The sequence below is a fragment of the Bombyx mori genome, chromosome 23 (genome assembly GCF_030269925.1).
Source record: "Bombyx mori chromosome 23, ASM3026992v2".
Taxonomy (NCBI): Eukaryota; Metazoa; Arthropoda; class Insecta; order Lepidoptera; family Bombycidae; genus Bombyx; species Bombyx mori.
This window is the reverse complement of record NC_085129.1, coordinates 7129717-7146944: the sequence shown is the minus strand read 5'-3', so window position 1 is coordinate 7146944 and position 17228 is coordinate 7129717. Positions and strand designations below refer to the sequence as shown.

The 17228-nt window shown below is 37.1% G+C and overlaps 1 protein-coding gene across 2 annotated transcripts in view; it reads left to right on the top strand.

Moving 5' to 3' along the window:
- LOC101739058 (lysine-specific histone demethylase 1A) overlaps positions 1-17228 on the top strand; it is a 359897-nt gene that overhangs the window by 10601 nt on the left and 332068 nt on the right. For both annotated transcript variants that reach the window (XM_038019236.2, XM_012697973.4), the window contains 2 exons: positions 1178-1402; positions 2696-2844. In XM_038019236.2, the coding sequence (XP_037875164.1) occupies positions 1178-1402; positions 2696-2844 (374 nt within the window). The remainder of the gene's footprint in view (positions 1-1177; positions 1403-2695; positions 2845-17228) is intronic.

Here is a 17228-nt window from a genome sequence, read left to right as displayed (position 1 = left end):
CTAGCCCTAGGACAGTGGTTTCGAAAATGGCGCATAGACATCAACCCAACGAAAAGTACTGCGGTGCTATTTCAGAGGGGAAGCTCCACACGGATTTCCTCCCGTATTAGGAGGAGGAATCTCACACCCCCGATTACTCTCTTTAGTCAATCCATACCCTGGGCCAGGAAGGTCAAGTACCTGGGCGTTACCCTGGATGCATCGATGACATTCCGCCCGCATATAAAATCAGTCCGTGACCGTGCCGCGTTTATTCTCGGTAGACTCTACCCCATGATCTGTAAGCGGAGTAAAATGTCCCTTCGGAACAAGGTGACACTTTACAAAACTTGCATAAGGCCCGTCATGACTTACGCGAGTGTGGTGTTCGCTCACGCGGCCCGTACACACATAGACACCCTTCAATCTCTACAATCCCGCTTTTGCAGGTTAGCCGTCGGAGCTCCGTGGTTCGTGAGGAACGTTGACCTACACGACGACCTGGGCCTCGAATCTATACAGAAATACATGAAGTCAGCGTCGGAACGGTACTTCGATAAGGCTATGCGTCATGATAATCGCCTTATCGTAGCCGCCGCTGACTACTCCCCGAATCCTGATCATGCAGGAGCCAGTCACCGTCGACGCCCTAGACACGTCCTTACGGATCCATCAGATCCAATAACCTTTGCACTAGACGCCTTCAGCTCTAGGAGCAGGCTTAGGGACCTCGGTAACCGTACTCGTCGAACTCGACAAAGAGTTCGCCGTGCAACCTAACCCATGAATCAGCTCGCTGAGTTTCTCGCCGGATCTTCTCAGCGGGTCGCGATTCCGATCCGGTAGTAGATTCATTCGCGAAGCAGCTACTATTGAGTTGTTAGGTCTCCTTCGGAGGCGCTCGGGTAGCTGTTAGCAAATCCCACCCCTCCTGGCTGAGCCTTTGCTCGCCCACCTGTCCTGGTGAAACTGGAAAGGCCTCCGGGCCACCAGTAATCCTTCAATCATAAAAAAAAAAAAAAAAAAAAAAAAACTAACAGAGGTCTACTTTTTTTAAATATGAAATTTAAATGTGAGTTTTTTTATGTTACCGTTAACTTAATAGTTTAACTTTTTATAGTTGTTTCGACAAATGACTCCGAATTGTTATGATAAATGTGTACTTTCTAACGTTTAGTAATGTTCTGCTTGTTTCCAGAATGACCGACCTGCAGGATCTCCTCAAGTCCCTGAAATCGGAGAAGGAGGCTTTGCTCGCCGAGAAAGCGACCGGTAATACCGGGGATGCTAATATACAGCAAGAGTTCAATTTGCGGCGACTCAATAGGGAAATGAAACATCTTTGTAACGAATACGAGAATTTGGTCACTCAGAACTCGACTATTGAAGAGAAACTGACACATCTGGAAGCTAATCCGCCGAGGTATTATATATCTTTAAACAGATGAACATACTGCATTTTTTACTGGTAGGACCTCTTGTGAGTCCACACGCGTAGGTATCACCACCCTGCCTATTTCGGCCGTGAAGCAGTAATGCGTTTTGGTTTGAAGGGTGGGGCAGCCGTTGTAACAATACTGAGACCTTAGAACTCATATCTCAAGTTTGGTAGTGGCATTTATGTCGCATATGTCTATGGGCTCCAGTAACCACTTAACACCAGGTGGACTGTGAGCTCGGCTACCCATCAAAGCAATAAAAATAAACATACGGTATAATATGATACCACCAGTAGAACAGTCTCGCCTAGGGCTCACCCAAACCCCTGCCCACTGGTTTTGTACATAATGATTTAATTATCATAATTAACCATAGTTTGAATGCCGCAAGCGATCTTGAGGCGCCAACTTCATACCTCAATTATGTTTTCTTACTTCTACTGAATTCTGCCATGAAGGAGTCGACTCGGCTTCAAGGCTTGGGTAGCTGTTACGACGTAAATAACACGTCGTGGTGAACCGCGAGCTACTCTGTGCCTGTTACTGTTTAACGAATGACAAATTTTTTTGGCGGGAACGCGAGGAGTGAAGCTGCGTGATTTGTTTTATTTTGTCTATTTAGTGTTTATTTAGGTTCAAATGTGTATTAACGGTTGTTTATTAACTTTAATATCTGTGAAAGTGCACAAATGTGGATGTGAAAATGGGAAAGTGAAACAAAGCCGCTGGACGTAACTTCTCGGGATCCTCCAAAAAGTCAGTTGAAAAAATCTCAGTAAATGACCACCATTTTACTCAGATTATATTTCACCCCATATCATCTCATTTCATTTAATTTCATCCCAGTTGATTAATGTCTCAAATTAATAATCTTCATTTCATTTCATTTCACCCCATATTATCATTTTTCATAAAAATAAGAATATAAATTAAAATAAGACATGACTTAAAGGTCTTAGTTACCAGGTCATAAAATCCCTTAAAAAAATGAATGTCATGCTCCGCGTTTTCCCTAACGTTATTTGTTATTGACAAATAACTAAATTCGTTTAAATTTCGCGAGATAAAAAATGCTTTTGTCACTTTCTGTCTCTAATAGATCTAATAATTCATCTATTGGTCCTATAGGAACGTCTGCTATGCGATGGTAGATGATAAATCCACACTCGATAGGGTTTACGTAAAATCTATGTATACTTAGTAAACACAATATCGCAAAAGCATTACCCAAGCGAACTGTTTAGTCGATAGATTATTAATTTATTTGTTATTTTCAGTTCCGTGTATCTGTCGGTCCGGGATCGTCAGATATTGGATTGGCACTTTGCGAATTTGGAATTTGCGAACGCAACGCCTCTCGGGAACTTATCGCTGAAGCACTGGGACCAGGACGACGATTTCGAGTTCACCGGAAATCATTTAACAGGTACGATCGACTTGTCTATGTTTTTTTATTACCATAGATCAATAGACAAGGGAGAAGGGGACTTTTAAGGGGCGATCGAAGGAATTTAAATGCCCTTAAAAGGCCTTGAAAAGGAAAAGGAAACGAAGATCGCTGTTACCAAAGGCCTGTCTTTCATAACAGCTGTCTTGCCTCTCAAAGTGGAAGATTTGTTTTGTGGCAGAATTAGGTAGGGCGATGTTTCTCAGTTCAGGCTCAAAACGTGTAGCCATCAAAACAGTAATAACAGTGTTCAGTAATATTTTCGTATTAGATTTTGTTAAATCGGGCTTTTTACATATTAAGCCAATATTAATAATTAATGGTCAGAGGTAAAACATTACAAAACTTTATAAAAAAATCGTCAGTAAACGATACTTATTATATTAAATCAATTGCGTTATATGGAGTTAACCGAAGGTGTTCTGTAAGCAATGCTCGTATACAACAGTAAACAGATACCTCTATTGTTTTGTGTCCATACGAACGGCGCCTGTCTGATATATTTTAATCTCAGAAACCAACATATAACTAATAATAATAAATAAATAATTAATAAATATTTACTAGCAATCACGCCACGTTAACTGGTCCCGTGCTAAGTTCGTAAAGAACTTGTGTTACAGGTACCAGATAATATATTTAATATACATCCATAACCTTGGAAATGACATTTTATATTAAATTTAACATACAAATATCTTCCCTTGGCGGGATTCGAACCCGCGACCCCCTTGTGTAGTGACCGTGTCACTTACCACTACACCAGACGGCCGTTAAATAACTAACTAAATAACTGGTAAGTCAAAACATTAAAGATCGATTCTTATGCGGAAAGCGGCAGATGTAAGTGAATAAAATTGGCGATTTCTGATACTCGTCGATACTGAAACGTATTTGTTCAATTACAATCCGAGATATTTAAATTAAATTTATTTGATCGTCTCATCCCATTCGACGAATATGTTTATTTAAATTATCACCAATTATTTCCGCAAGTCCCGAACTAGCGTTCTAAAATTACATTGTCTGGAGAATATAATAATAACAATAATCTAATATATTATATTATACTATAAATGTAAACTAGGAGGCATTATTTTTAATGAGCATTTAAAGGTGAATTTGCTATAAAATTCCCGTTTTTGTAATATATTGTTGATTATCAAGAAAATAATTATTAAAGGCTAGTTAATTACTACATTGTTATTTTACACTTTGTTGGAATATTCTACCAAATTAGTCTTAAGATTTACGAGATGCCCATAAGTTTTGTAGAAAATGCCTTCTAATACTGATAGTATATGACTAAAGTTAATATAGACTGTTATAACGAAAGCTATTCCAAAATCATCTGTTAATTTTTTTATGGTAATTGTTTCGATACACACAACATTGTAAAACTAAATGATGCTACGTTATGCAGCTTTTGAATTGCGTATGTTAGTTTACCTGAACTAGACAATATTGGGACGGCTAAGATCTAGGGGAAGTTAGCTATAACTTCAATTAGTTGCAAATACAACTCGTTAGTGTAAGTCGAGCGTTTCCGCGTAATCCGGCACGATCGATGCGCCATTGTATGAAATACAAAAGATACCACCGCGCAGTAGTAACGTCCCTAAAAGGCATGCTTAGATCTGTTATTTGTTTTCCAGTTACCTACTAGACGTTTTAAAAATGTTGTCTATTCTACAATTTTACATATCATTATCACAAAATTCGTGTTCCGAACGAAATGGTTATGGAGGATTTGAACTCAGTACGTTTCAAGATTTGGTGTTTTCTTTGTGTGGAGGCTTGAAGAGTGATAGGCAACGGTTTGGTTCTTACTACGTTACTGGTATTACTGAAGTTAACGAGCGATGAAGACCTTATGAGTCAAAATTTCGCTTATTAACGGTAAATTTTTTTTATGAAAAATTGCCAGTTTTTTGGTTTTGTTTTAAAAACGAAGAACTAAACGCGATATGTGACTAGTGAATTTGTTTAAGTTTCCGTTCACGCTTGAGGGCAGGCTGCGCTATAAATGTGAAATTTTCGAATTAGTGGCCGGTTGCGATCATTTGCTCTGTATAGCGGATTTTAGCCCTAAGCTGGTTCGTGTCAATAATTACTATTATTTTTGTCTGCAAGTTTTCATTCTCAATCGTCGTTCCATTAGCCCCCGACTTCGGTGAATTACCATAATGACCGTTGCACATAATGCGGGCTTAGCATCATGTTTCCTTGCACACACATAGGTGTACTTTAAAAATATCTACAATCTAGTATTATAAATCTCAGATTGGGTGTTCGCAGCCCTGGTGTTTTAAAAATTTAAACAAACAAATATTGATTTTGCTTTGAAATGTTGGCCGATTTTATGTTTAATATAAAAACTGCAAGCGAGACTGTTGTGTTCGTTGTTGAGTAAAAAGATATGTATCGCGACAACCTCGAGACGCTTCTTTTGTACGTCGGGATATGCGTGTGTTGTCGGCCATATTTCTCACTGTTCGCCCATACCGGTGTTCGCGGCGTGGGTAGTTGAAAAATGACATCTTGATTGTTGTGCGTTATTCCTCATGAGAATGTCGGGCTGTAGCGGTCGCGTGCAGCGCCATTGTAGAGCCCCCGAGCTCTGGCCCCTACAAATTGAACGATTGTTAAACGTTCTATGAAAACGTGCTGCTATCGTGACTTGTAAAGGAATTATTATTGTATTTACCGAGATATCATACTTTGTTAGAAGCTCCAGTATTCTTCGCTCGCAACAGCTGAAGTTTATACCTTAGATTGTGCAAGAAAAAAAAATGAATTACGTGAATTTTTACTGGTGGTAGGACCTCTTGTGAGTCCGCGCGGGTAGGGACCACCATCCTGCCTATTTCTGCCGTGAAGCAGTAATGCGTTTCGGCTTGAAGGGTGGGGCAGCCGTTGTAACTATACTTGAGACCTTAGAACTTATATCTCAAGGTGGGTGGCGCTTTTACGTCGTAGATGTCTATGGGCTCCAGTAGCCACTTAACATCAGGTGGGCTGAGAGTTCGTCCAACCATCTAAGCAATAAAAAAAAACGTGAATTATTCCCTGCGTTTTGATTTCTTGGTGCGAGTAATCACGAGATCAAACAACACAGTCATGGCAACGATGAATTATAAGTTTGCATTGCTGTTTACGATAAATGGCCTTTGAAACAAGTCCCCGGTGTGTCCGTGGTCCGGTCTGGCTTGGGCCCGACTGAACAGCAACAAGTTTTTGATAACGCCATGCGTGGCCAGCTAAAGGCAATAATGAATGTTATACAGCCGCGGCTTTCCTCATTTATCACCGGCTCCTATGAATAAAATATCTCGACGTTCCCTTTTGGATAGCGTCTAGTCGTGCCGGGATGCGCAAAGCTCACAGCTGCGATCGCAATCTTCTGCTTCGGTACCTAATACTGCCAACTCTCGAGAGAAATTCACAACGTTTACCCTTGTTTCACATTTCACGGAAACATCGTCCGGGGAATCTGTAGTTTTTGAATTTGGTTTTCCTGCATATTTTTAAATTTCGATTGTCAACCGAATTTTTGTATTCCACTCAGATTCTTAACATAGATGGATAAATGAGCTCACGTCTGACCTGGTATTAAGCCGTTAGTGAAGCCCAAACGCTTTGATTTTTGTTGATTATCGTTTCCCACTGGGAGATGTGTTCGGGACTTTAACTTTCACGGGTATCTAACACCATCTAATCTACTTCGGCCAGGAAGCAGTAATGCGTTTTAGTTTGAAGACTGGAACAGCCGTTATATTCAACAACTGTGACTTAGACTTCATGGCTCAACGTGGGTGGCGGCATTTACGTGTCATGTATTTATATATGTCTATATCTGAGCTCCACCACTTAACACCAGATGAGCCGCGAACTCTTTCACTCGAGTACATTTAAAAAAGTCGTATCCATATCGGATGACAGCTCTAATCTTGCTCGTGTGCAAACGATCTCACAGCTCATCTTGTGTTAAGTTGCTACCCGAACTCATTGACGTCAAGAAGTGAATGCTTTTATTGACTGTCCCACGCTTCGAATCGAAATGCGTGTTTGTTCTGTAGAAGAAATAACCTCTTGAGGGCTTTAGATTCTCTCAAATTTGTTAAATATCTATGCATTTTTTAAATTAGAAAATAAAATAAAAATTTATTTCAATACTATTAACTTACTTTATGCAAGAAGATGTTACTAGATGATGTAAACTTTCATAGAAAACCCTATCTAAACTCTTGATGTATATCTTAACGCTTGAACTAGTCCGGTTCACATTTTGTGAAGAGTGATTAATCGTAATGTACAATCTCGGTATCATACAATACCATTCATTTTTTGCATGAAGGAATTATTTGCTCCACATTCGGCAAAGCCTATTTATGTTAAATATAAATAAAACCGTTTGTGGATTATTTTGTGAGCCGAGCTTGGAATCTATATTGCGTATTTATGGCGTGAAATAGTAACATTTTCCTTTCTAAACGGCGGGATAGCTGTCCTAATGTTGATTTTAACCTAATGTCTTAAGGGTTGGCAGCGACGTCAAATTTGTAAAGTATTGATAACGCGTTTTTTATTGTCAACATATTATTTCCCACGTTACTTTACAATTTTCTTGGTCACGGACGACTTGTAATGTTTTTTTCAGTAGCAGCGTAATACAAGGCAGCTATTTACAGCATAAGGCATACGAATAAAATCTGTAGGCTTTGATAAACAGTTGTGAATAGCTTCAAAGTTTGTCTGCCTATGTACGCCAACAGAAAAGGGGATTAGGTTTGAAATAAGAATCAAGCGTTGGTTCGAAGTGTAATAATGAAATCAGGGACACCGTAGAACTACACTCGTTGCAAAAGGACATCAATCGCGACGGTCGCGTTGCCTGTGGAGGCGTCTGGGGCGTGGATGAATAAGCAATGAACCGTCGAATGGCTCTATTAACCCACCATTGTGTTCTCCTGCGATCGCTCGACTTGCGCAAGAGACACGTATTGTTCGTGTCTCGTTGGCTTTCACTACGCGACGGTGACGTCACTGTTGCGACCTAAATGCTTTTGGTGTTAGATGTAGTGCGATTTGCATTATGCCGCCTTAAATAGCAAGGAATGCCTGCGACACGGCGGCAACGTGCCGGTGATCTGAGGGCCTGTTATTACTCGTGATGTTGTATAAACAACCATCATGTAATGAAATAGTCGTGTCTATAAGTCTTCTTTAATGCTTTGTTCATAAATACGATAAATAACTGTTACTAGCGATGGAAAACGGACTTTAGAACTGGTTCATCGCGATAGTTCAACGTGACATTGCTTTGCCTTTAGTGCTCTAAGGCTTGGCAGATGAGAATTTATGTCTTGAAACTTAGAAAGGATATTAATTTTCTAATGCAATGATTGAGACGGATAATGAATGATAACTTTAAATTATTGATAAATTTAACAATGGTAAAAGTGTTCAAAAACCATTTTTTTTAAAATTGTGTATGTATTTTAGGTTTACCATTGTTTTTTTCGTTCTTTTCTCTCATTACACCCGCTGGCACATAGTATTTATTGCATTATGCATTTAAAGTTAACATATTTAAGTGGCAACTATGGAATTTAGATTTTCGTATTACACAAATATGCAAAGATAAAATTATTTTCTAATTAATTGTATACTTTCCCATTACTTTGCAATAAACACCAACGTACCAAAACATTATGATTACACCAACACCAACATATGAAACACCAATATACCAAAACATTATTATTTTAATTTTTGTCCTCTGGTATTTATAATATTATTATTCGTTCGTTTAGATACGATTGAACCGATAGGTATTTGGTATGGCGGCGGTCAAATTAAAGTTTAAACTCGCTAAACACGATTCCAAATTCTGATTATTCCATATAGTTTAAATCGGAGGGCCTTAACTTTCCTTTCATTCTAAAAGTTTTAATCCTCTTTGTCGACCCTAATTGAATTCACTGTTATGCTAATACTCTGATTTCCCATCTTATTTCGTTAATAGAGGTCTGTGGTAAACCAATTAAAGGGAACGTTTGTGGATTACTCAACTTTCTGTACACGAATAGTTGGTGGGTTCTGCCTGCACGGGAAATTAAACATTTATCTAATCCTTTATGTAAATACTTACTCGAATGGCCGGTTTAAGAATGGATCGTGCTATTACAAGTGTCTGTGAGAAATTCTCATTAGATATGATACTTTGTATTTGATTTTACGTTTTCGTTGATTTTGATATTTCGAATTTATTTATATGGTAACTTAAAACGTATTTGGATTTGGAATATATTTGTATTAATATGTTAGAGGTCCGTGTAAATACATGATTATATTTTCATAACAGTCTGTTCTGTTAAATTATTATTCTGGGGATAGTTTATGCGACTGAATTCTCCTCCAGCTACTTCTACCACAGCTTCCATTACCCACCGTAGCAGTATTAAGTAGGAGACTGTCCTAACCTAAACTATTTTTGAACTTGTATCATAAATACTAGGTTCGTATGACTGCCTTGCTTATTTATGCTGTAAACTGTAAAGCAATCATGCGTTTTGGTTTAAACGACCGATACCGGTTTGTTAGTGCAATTCAAATTTCAATTTTATATCTTAAGGTGGGCGGTGCTATGAGTGCTGTAATATCCATGGGTACTACTAACCGCTTTAGACCAAGATGGTCCTGGAGATCGTCTGTGCATCTACGCTGAGAATATATTAGTAAAATAATGAACGTAGGTACCGTCAGCTGCACAATTCCATAATTACTGTTTTTTTACTGGTGATAGGACATCTTGTGAGTCCGCATGGGTAGGTACCACCACCCTGCCTATTTCTGCCGCGAAGCAGTAATGCGTTTCGGTTTGAAGGGTAGGCCGGCCGTTGTAATTATTCTGAGACTTTAGAACTTATATCTCAAGGTGTGTGGCGAATTGACGTCGTAGATGTCTATGGGCTCTAGTAACCACTTAATACCAGGTGGGCTGTGAGTTCGTCCACCCAACTAAGCAATAAAAAAAAATATAAAAAAAAAGTCGATCGTGAACATTTGTTAAGTACGTATTTCATTAGAAAAATTCGTACCCGCGTGCGGGATTCGAACGCCGTTGTATCGCTAGATACGAATGCACCGGACGTTCTATCCTTTAGGCGACGACGAATAATTCTAAGAATGCTTGACAAGGTAATAAAAAGTTATATAAATGATTTTGGTGGTTGTCCTCTCTACACGAGTAGTAGGTAATGATCCGATAAAAAGAGAGTTCTGTTTCTTGCCTAAATAAAGTTTCATTCTAAACAGGGATAATGTATGTCCACTAATATTTTTATCATCTAAATCATACAATATGAAACAGAAAATCTACGATTTTCCATTACAGTAATAGTAGAAGTTATAAATATTGATACAGTGATTTTCTATTTCGTTTATAAATTAACATTTTTCGATGACTGGGTGATAAATGAAAGATAATTTTTTTGAAACTGACTCAGGAATGTCGAATTCGAACCCTACCATAGAAAATGTTTTATCATACGATTTCTACGCTTGATTATTCTCAAATTTTACATTATAAAAATATATTTTTTTAAACGGATTTTATGACCTGATAACTAAGACCTTTATTTAAGTCATGTTTTATTTTAGTTTTTATTCTTATTTTTATGAAAAATGATAATATGGAGTGAAATGAAATGAAATGAAGATGATTAATTTGAGACATATTAATCAATTGGGAAGAAACTAAATGAAAAGAGATGATATTGGATGAAAAATAATATCAGTAAAATGGTGGTCATTTACTGAGATTTTTTCAGTGTACTTTTTGGAGGATCCCGAGAAGTTACGTCCAGCGGCTTTGTTTCATTTTCCCACATTTGTGCACTTTCACAGATATTTTACAGTTAATAAACCACCGTTATTACATATTTAAATCTGAAGAAACACTAAATAGACAAAATAAAACAAATCACACAATTTCACTCCTCGCGTTCCCGCCAAAAAGTCCTATAAAAATAAAGTTGAAGAATGAGTAAATAAATTCTCAAAGCGTTTTTTCAGGTTCTAATGACATAATGCCAACAACAGCCGATTGAGGGTGTAAATTTTAAGTTAATACGATTTTTCATTGTGTCATCGGGGCACTTTTGCAGTTCACTGTACATATATTATAGTGCGGAATTTAACTGCACATTTCAGAAAGTTTAACATTCCGCCCGTGTGGGTTACGCCGTTTTCAACTGTAGCGTTTGCAGTTTTATAAATGTCGCATTTCATTCTGTATTACATTCCTTAACGTATGGTACCTACTGTTCCCTTGTGAAATAGCGCCCGGTGCTGGCGTTCTCGTATTATCTACTTCACATGCTTAATTTATTTTATACTTTATATGCTAAATTAATTTAAACAACCACTATATCAAATTTAAACAGGATTCCTAATTAAAGTTTCGGGATAGTGAAAGAGCGGTTTCATAGAATTTCGTAGTATAATATTATTTTTAATTAAATAAATGAAATTATATATTGTAGAACTTTATGAGATTTTGACGAGTTTTAGATATTATTAAAATGCTTTTATTGTTGAACCTTGCATAAACTTTTCGCTACTGACCATGAAAACTTTAAAAGTATTTTAATAATCTTGCCTTGTCAAAACGCGAGACTTAGCTCTAAACTTATTTTTAACTAATTTAACGACGCTGCCAACCTTAAGAAATTAAGTTAAAATCAACATTAGGATGACAGCTATCCCGCCATTAAAAAAGGAAAATGTTACTGTTTCGCCCCATAAATGTCCAATATATATTACAAACATGGACCCATATACGCATCACCAACGTTTTTATCACTACATAGTATAAAACAAAGTCGCTTTCTCTGTCCCTATATCCCTATGTATGCTTAAATATTTAAAACTACGCAACGGATTTTGATGCGTTTTTTTAATAGATAGAGTGATTGAAGAGGAAGGTTTATATGTATAATAACATCCACTAAATAGTGGTGAAATCAATAATAAATTACAGTTTCCGAAGTGAAGCGAGCGCGGGTCGCTAGTTTACAATAAAATAAGCTTTGCCGATTTTGAGCAAATAAATTATTCATACCAAAAATAAACAGCGTTGCATATTGTACAGAGATTGTACACGGCGATTAATCACTCTTCACACAAAGTCAAGCGGACTCAAGCAGTTAGACAGGGTTTCCTGTGAAAGTTTACGTCTTCTAGTAACTAAGTCTTCTTGCATAAACTTTGCTAATGGTCTTGAAAGAAACTAATAATAGGTTTACTAACTAATTTTAATAAATAAGCGTCTTGAACAAGTGCTTAGAGTCTGGGGCCACAAGATGACTCTAGTTATTTCTCTTACAAAACAAACACGCATTTCGAATCGAAGCGTGGATCAGTCAATGGAAACAATCACTTCATGATGTCTATGAGCTCGGGTAGTAACTTAACACAAGATGGACTTAACACTAGAAAATTAGTTTTTTTTTATTGCTTAGATGGGTGGACGAGCTCACAGCCCACCTGATGTTAAGTGGTTACTGGAGCCCATAGACATCTACGACGTAAATGCGCCACCCACCTTGAGATACAAGTTCTAAGGTTTTAAGTATAGTTACAACGGTTACCCCGCCCTTCAAACCGAAACGCATTACTGCTTCACGGCAGAAATACAGAAATAGGCAGGCTAGTGCTATGTCCATTTTGTGTTAAGTCCAACTAGTACAACTAGTCCAACTTGTAAAGGCTAGCTTTCATCCTACTGTCGAGCATGAGCCTCCGCCCATCTATACTACTATTATAAAGCTGAAAAGTTTGTTTGTTTGAACGCGGTAATCTCAGGAACTACTGGTCCGATTAGAAAAAATCTTTCAGTGGTAGATAGCCCATTTATCCAGGAAGGCTATAGGCTATATATAACACCACGCTAAGACTAATACAAGCGGAGCACCAAAAAAGAATATTTCAAAATCGGGGTATTTTTCCTTTTTGAGAGCTTCCGCTGCGTGCGCTACAGAAACGGTTAAAGTTTCGCTAAAATAATGTATGACAGAATTGTTCCCCTTTAAAGGATCTTAAAAAAGTCCACGACAGCATATGTCTATATGTTAAGGTTGGCTCACTATAACGTTTTTTATGCTAACCAAATTTGTTCTAAAATAAAGCATTATTTGTGAACTCCGCGCGGACGAAGTCACAGGCAAAAGCTAGTTTGATATAAAGTGTAGTCCACACAAGCGAAGCTGCAGCGTAAAGCTAGTTTCAAAATAAGTGTGTTCTCGGAATGATGTGCAGAGCTGCGTCACCGTTCGGTCGGTTGAACTGGCGCGCCGCTCATTGCACCGTGAATTGGGGGACGTCCGTTTCAGTCTCGCTGCGACGCGCCACTTTGATTTAATTTTTACACTATTAAATCATAAAACACATCACTATATACATATGAAAGTCTGGAGCTGGCTAATAGATAATTATAGAACAACGTATATCATTTACCTATCAAAGAGAGCACTGACCTAGAAAGTGTCTGGCAAAAGGAAGAGAGGCCGCCCCAGAACAACTTGGCGTCGCTCGGTGGAGCAGAAGCTAGGTGTCTTGGGTATGACGTGGGAGGAGCTAGAACAGACTGCCTAAGACCGATGGACAGATTTGATTCGAGCCCTACACCCCAGCAGAGGGTAATAGGAAAGAATGATAATGATATATTTCATTTTGCAATTGTGATTCGTGTTCATGAATTAACTAACACAGTTTTCAGATCGGTCTGGTTACGCAAAAACATTTTAGTATTGGGGCTCGATTTGTAACAGTCATATTCGATCCGAAATCCAGTTAGTGTATTCGGAAACGGTTCATATGTTGACCGGGTGCGCAAAATGAAACACGTTAACGCTTTAGCTGACGCTGTTTCCTTTTTTGTCATGCAGCCCGTGGAAAGCCATTTATCAACTTTTTACGAAACGCCTTATTTTAATTTATGCCCCCAGTAACTTCGAAGTAGCCAGCTATCTCCGACCTCATTTGATACTACATCTTTGTTGTTGTTTATGGTACCGATATCTCTTTCTTTTGTTTACATTTAAAACAACTGCAGCGTTAATGAATGTTTACGCTATTAACATCACATTCAAGACACGTAGTGCTCTTACCATGCTTTGGAATGGAATTCTATTCCAAACGATTACAACTTAAAATGGCGCTTGTTTTCAATGCTTGGCAAAATAATAAAACAACAATACTTAAGCTTAAATTTTTGCGTTAGGTTTTTAATTAGTTACTAGCTTACCGTCCGCTGCATCGCCCGCGTACATTACACTATTTAATTTTCGACATGTCCAGCTTTGGCCATGTGAGTGTACAAAAACAGCAATTTGTAAACAACACCGTCACATTTCAGTTTTTTTGTATAAAATATTTACGAATTACACACACTCAAACCCACCCTTGTTTATCGATATTTCTATTAGTGAAAACGATTTTAAAAACGGTTGCGTGGCTTAGAAGAAACAAGCGGAGAAACAGACAGAGACAGACAGCGAATTTGTTTTATACTATTTAGAGATTTACCTTTGATTTTGAAATTCATACGTCCGTTCTGCGGAACATTTAAAGGTTTGCAATTACATCTGATGCTTGTCTCGACTCGCATCTGATAAAGGTACTAAAATGGCTTGCGAAGTTCCTTTAATTGATTCAGAAATTTTTTTTCTTAATACCAACCTGCGATGTCTAGATAAAATTGCATTTAACTTGCAACGCAAATGTACTTAGTTGCTGTCACAGACTAATAAGATGCCATTGATACAGAACACGATGCCTTTTGCCTGTAGACAGACGCTCGATGCATTAAGAGCATTAAAATATTCGTATTAATCCAGGTGTCGTCATTGAGTTTGAACTTACCCATTAGTAATACAGAAACTACTGAAGTCCGTGCGCCGCGTGGTACCGGACAAATTTTGTTTAAATTAACTTTCGTTCGGACTGAATTTCTCTACGACTGTGTGGCGAGTGCAGTTCAAAGTGGCAAAGTTTTAATTTTGTCTATCTGATTTTAGGGGATAGTTTTATATGCTATGTTGACCAAGTTAGTTTATATGTTGATAATTGTTAAAAAACTACGGTAATTTCGGGGTAGTTACAGTATTTTGGGTATGCGGACAAACATTAGTTTTCTTTTAGTACTTCACGGAATGTTACAGAGAGAAATCGGTTCCTGTTTGAGAAGGATCACGTCTATGATGTCCATGGCCTCCATTCATCTGTGTTATTTGCGTCAGTTGCTAATAACATTTCACGTAAATTATCAACAATTATTTTTACTGAATAACCCACTAGGTGCTTACTAAGTGACAGACATATTTTTTACTGTTCAACTGGCGTTAGAATAAGTTTGCGATAGTTTGATTTAGTTTGATGATAGGCACTTTCCTTGCTCCTTAAAAATAAATTATGATTTACCTCGGTTACTTACATCTACATATTTTCTATGCCAATAAATAGCAACTATTATTTAAAAAAAGATCGATCTGCCTAAAAGTTTATATTATTGTTTCAATACATTATTCGTATTCTAGTTAAGCTCGGGCTTCACTGCCTATCATATAATGTACGAAAAATATCCATTAGTTTAAATATTTGGGCTCAACCTATCGGCTTCATATATTAGACGGTGTACTGACAAAAACCTTTTTTGAAATGCCAACAACAGTTGTGCAAATTTTCAACTCAATCGGATAAATGAAAGCTAAACGCATATAACACGAACAAAATCACAAAAAAATCAGTTTATTTATTATATGGTGATAATGAGAATAAATAATTCAGAACGAAATCGTAAGTGAAAAATAAAAGGAATGTGACTCAGGTGCTTTTTCACTTCACTAAGTCGAACCCCGCTTTAGCTTCATTTATGGAACGTGAAATGTCGTTATGAAGCATCAAATCAAATTACTAGATTCCGTATATGGATCTATCAAAACATCGAAATGGACTGGAGTATGCACCGTCATTCAACGGTGGACGCCTAAAAGCGAGCACTTAACCAAAGCGTAATTCCGGTAAAAGCTCCGAGCAGCAACGCCGTCCATTCTCTTCTTAATGTTTATTTAAGCGAAAAAGTTCGATGCTCATTAACTCGATTGGTGGTTAGTGAAACATAGGGCGACTTTTATAATAAACACTTCAATATATCGTCTACGCGTAATGTCATACTTTATTTTCACATCTGAGTTTTTCTCTTTTGTTAACCTGTTTCTAGATTCGAACTCGTTAAGGCCTCGACGCGTAAGACGATTAACTTAACATTATACCACCATTTTAATGTAGGACTGTGCATAGTGCTACTGATGACAATCACAGCAAAGTTAATCGATGTCACTGCGCTAAATATAGCTCTATATCGTTATTAAATTTCATTAAAATTCATATATTCCTTAAATGATTCTGATCAGGTTTTACAATTTAAAATTTTATATACCCTTTTACCCTTTATGTAAACTAGATGTATGCCACTGTTTTACTCTCGTTAAATTTAGTATTATTGACATTAATGTACATGAAATTGATCATCTGGGACCGATTGCATCTGTTGTAAAATTTATTGTTAACATCTAAGAATGCCACAGTTATGTTATGATAATAACATAATCGTAATACACAAAACGCGTTATCACAGTAGATTAATTTATTTTAGCGTTATGATCGAACAAATAAATATACAAAGTAACAACCACACTAGCAAACAGACAGAATGAAAGCTATGGCGTAAAGCGCATCTGAGCACCACATTGTTTTAATTGTAGTTTTACAATGAAGTTCCTTATGGGACGATGCGGAGGGGTACCCTAACCGGGAAAAAACGTCCGTAACGTAAGATTTTTATTATTTATGTGTAGTCTTAGTATGATGGCTATACAGTGTCTAATACGTGACGGTTATTATTATTATTCATATAAATAGCTGTTTCTTTGTATATTACTATTATATATTTTTTATAAATTATTGTGAATAAAATAAAGTTGATAACTTTGTAAAGTAGTTTTTATTTATTTATATCAATAAAAAAATCATAATAAAAATGTATACCCGAATATGTAATTATTTTCTTTATATCTCGAATAGAATTTAAAATCAATATTTTTATTTTATGGAACTTCGTTCCTATCCGGTTTCCCATGACACCAGACATCTTTTTTTTAAAATAGACAATAAATTAAAGACCCCAACTATATTTAAAATTTCCAGTGTGTCAATTTGAAATTTTCCTTTAGAAACAATGTTATATAGCTAGAGTAAAAAAGGACGTAGAATACCTAATGCTATCTTACTGTTATAAA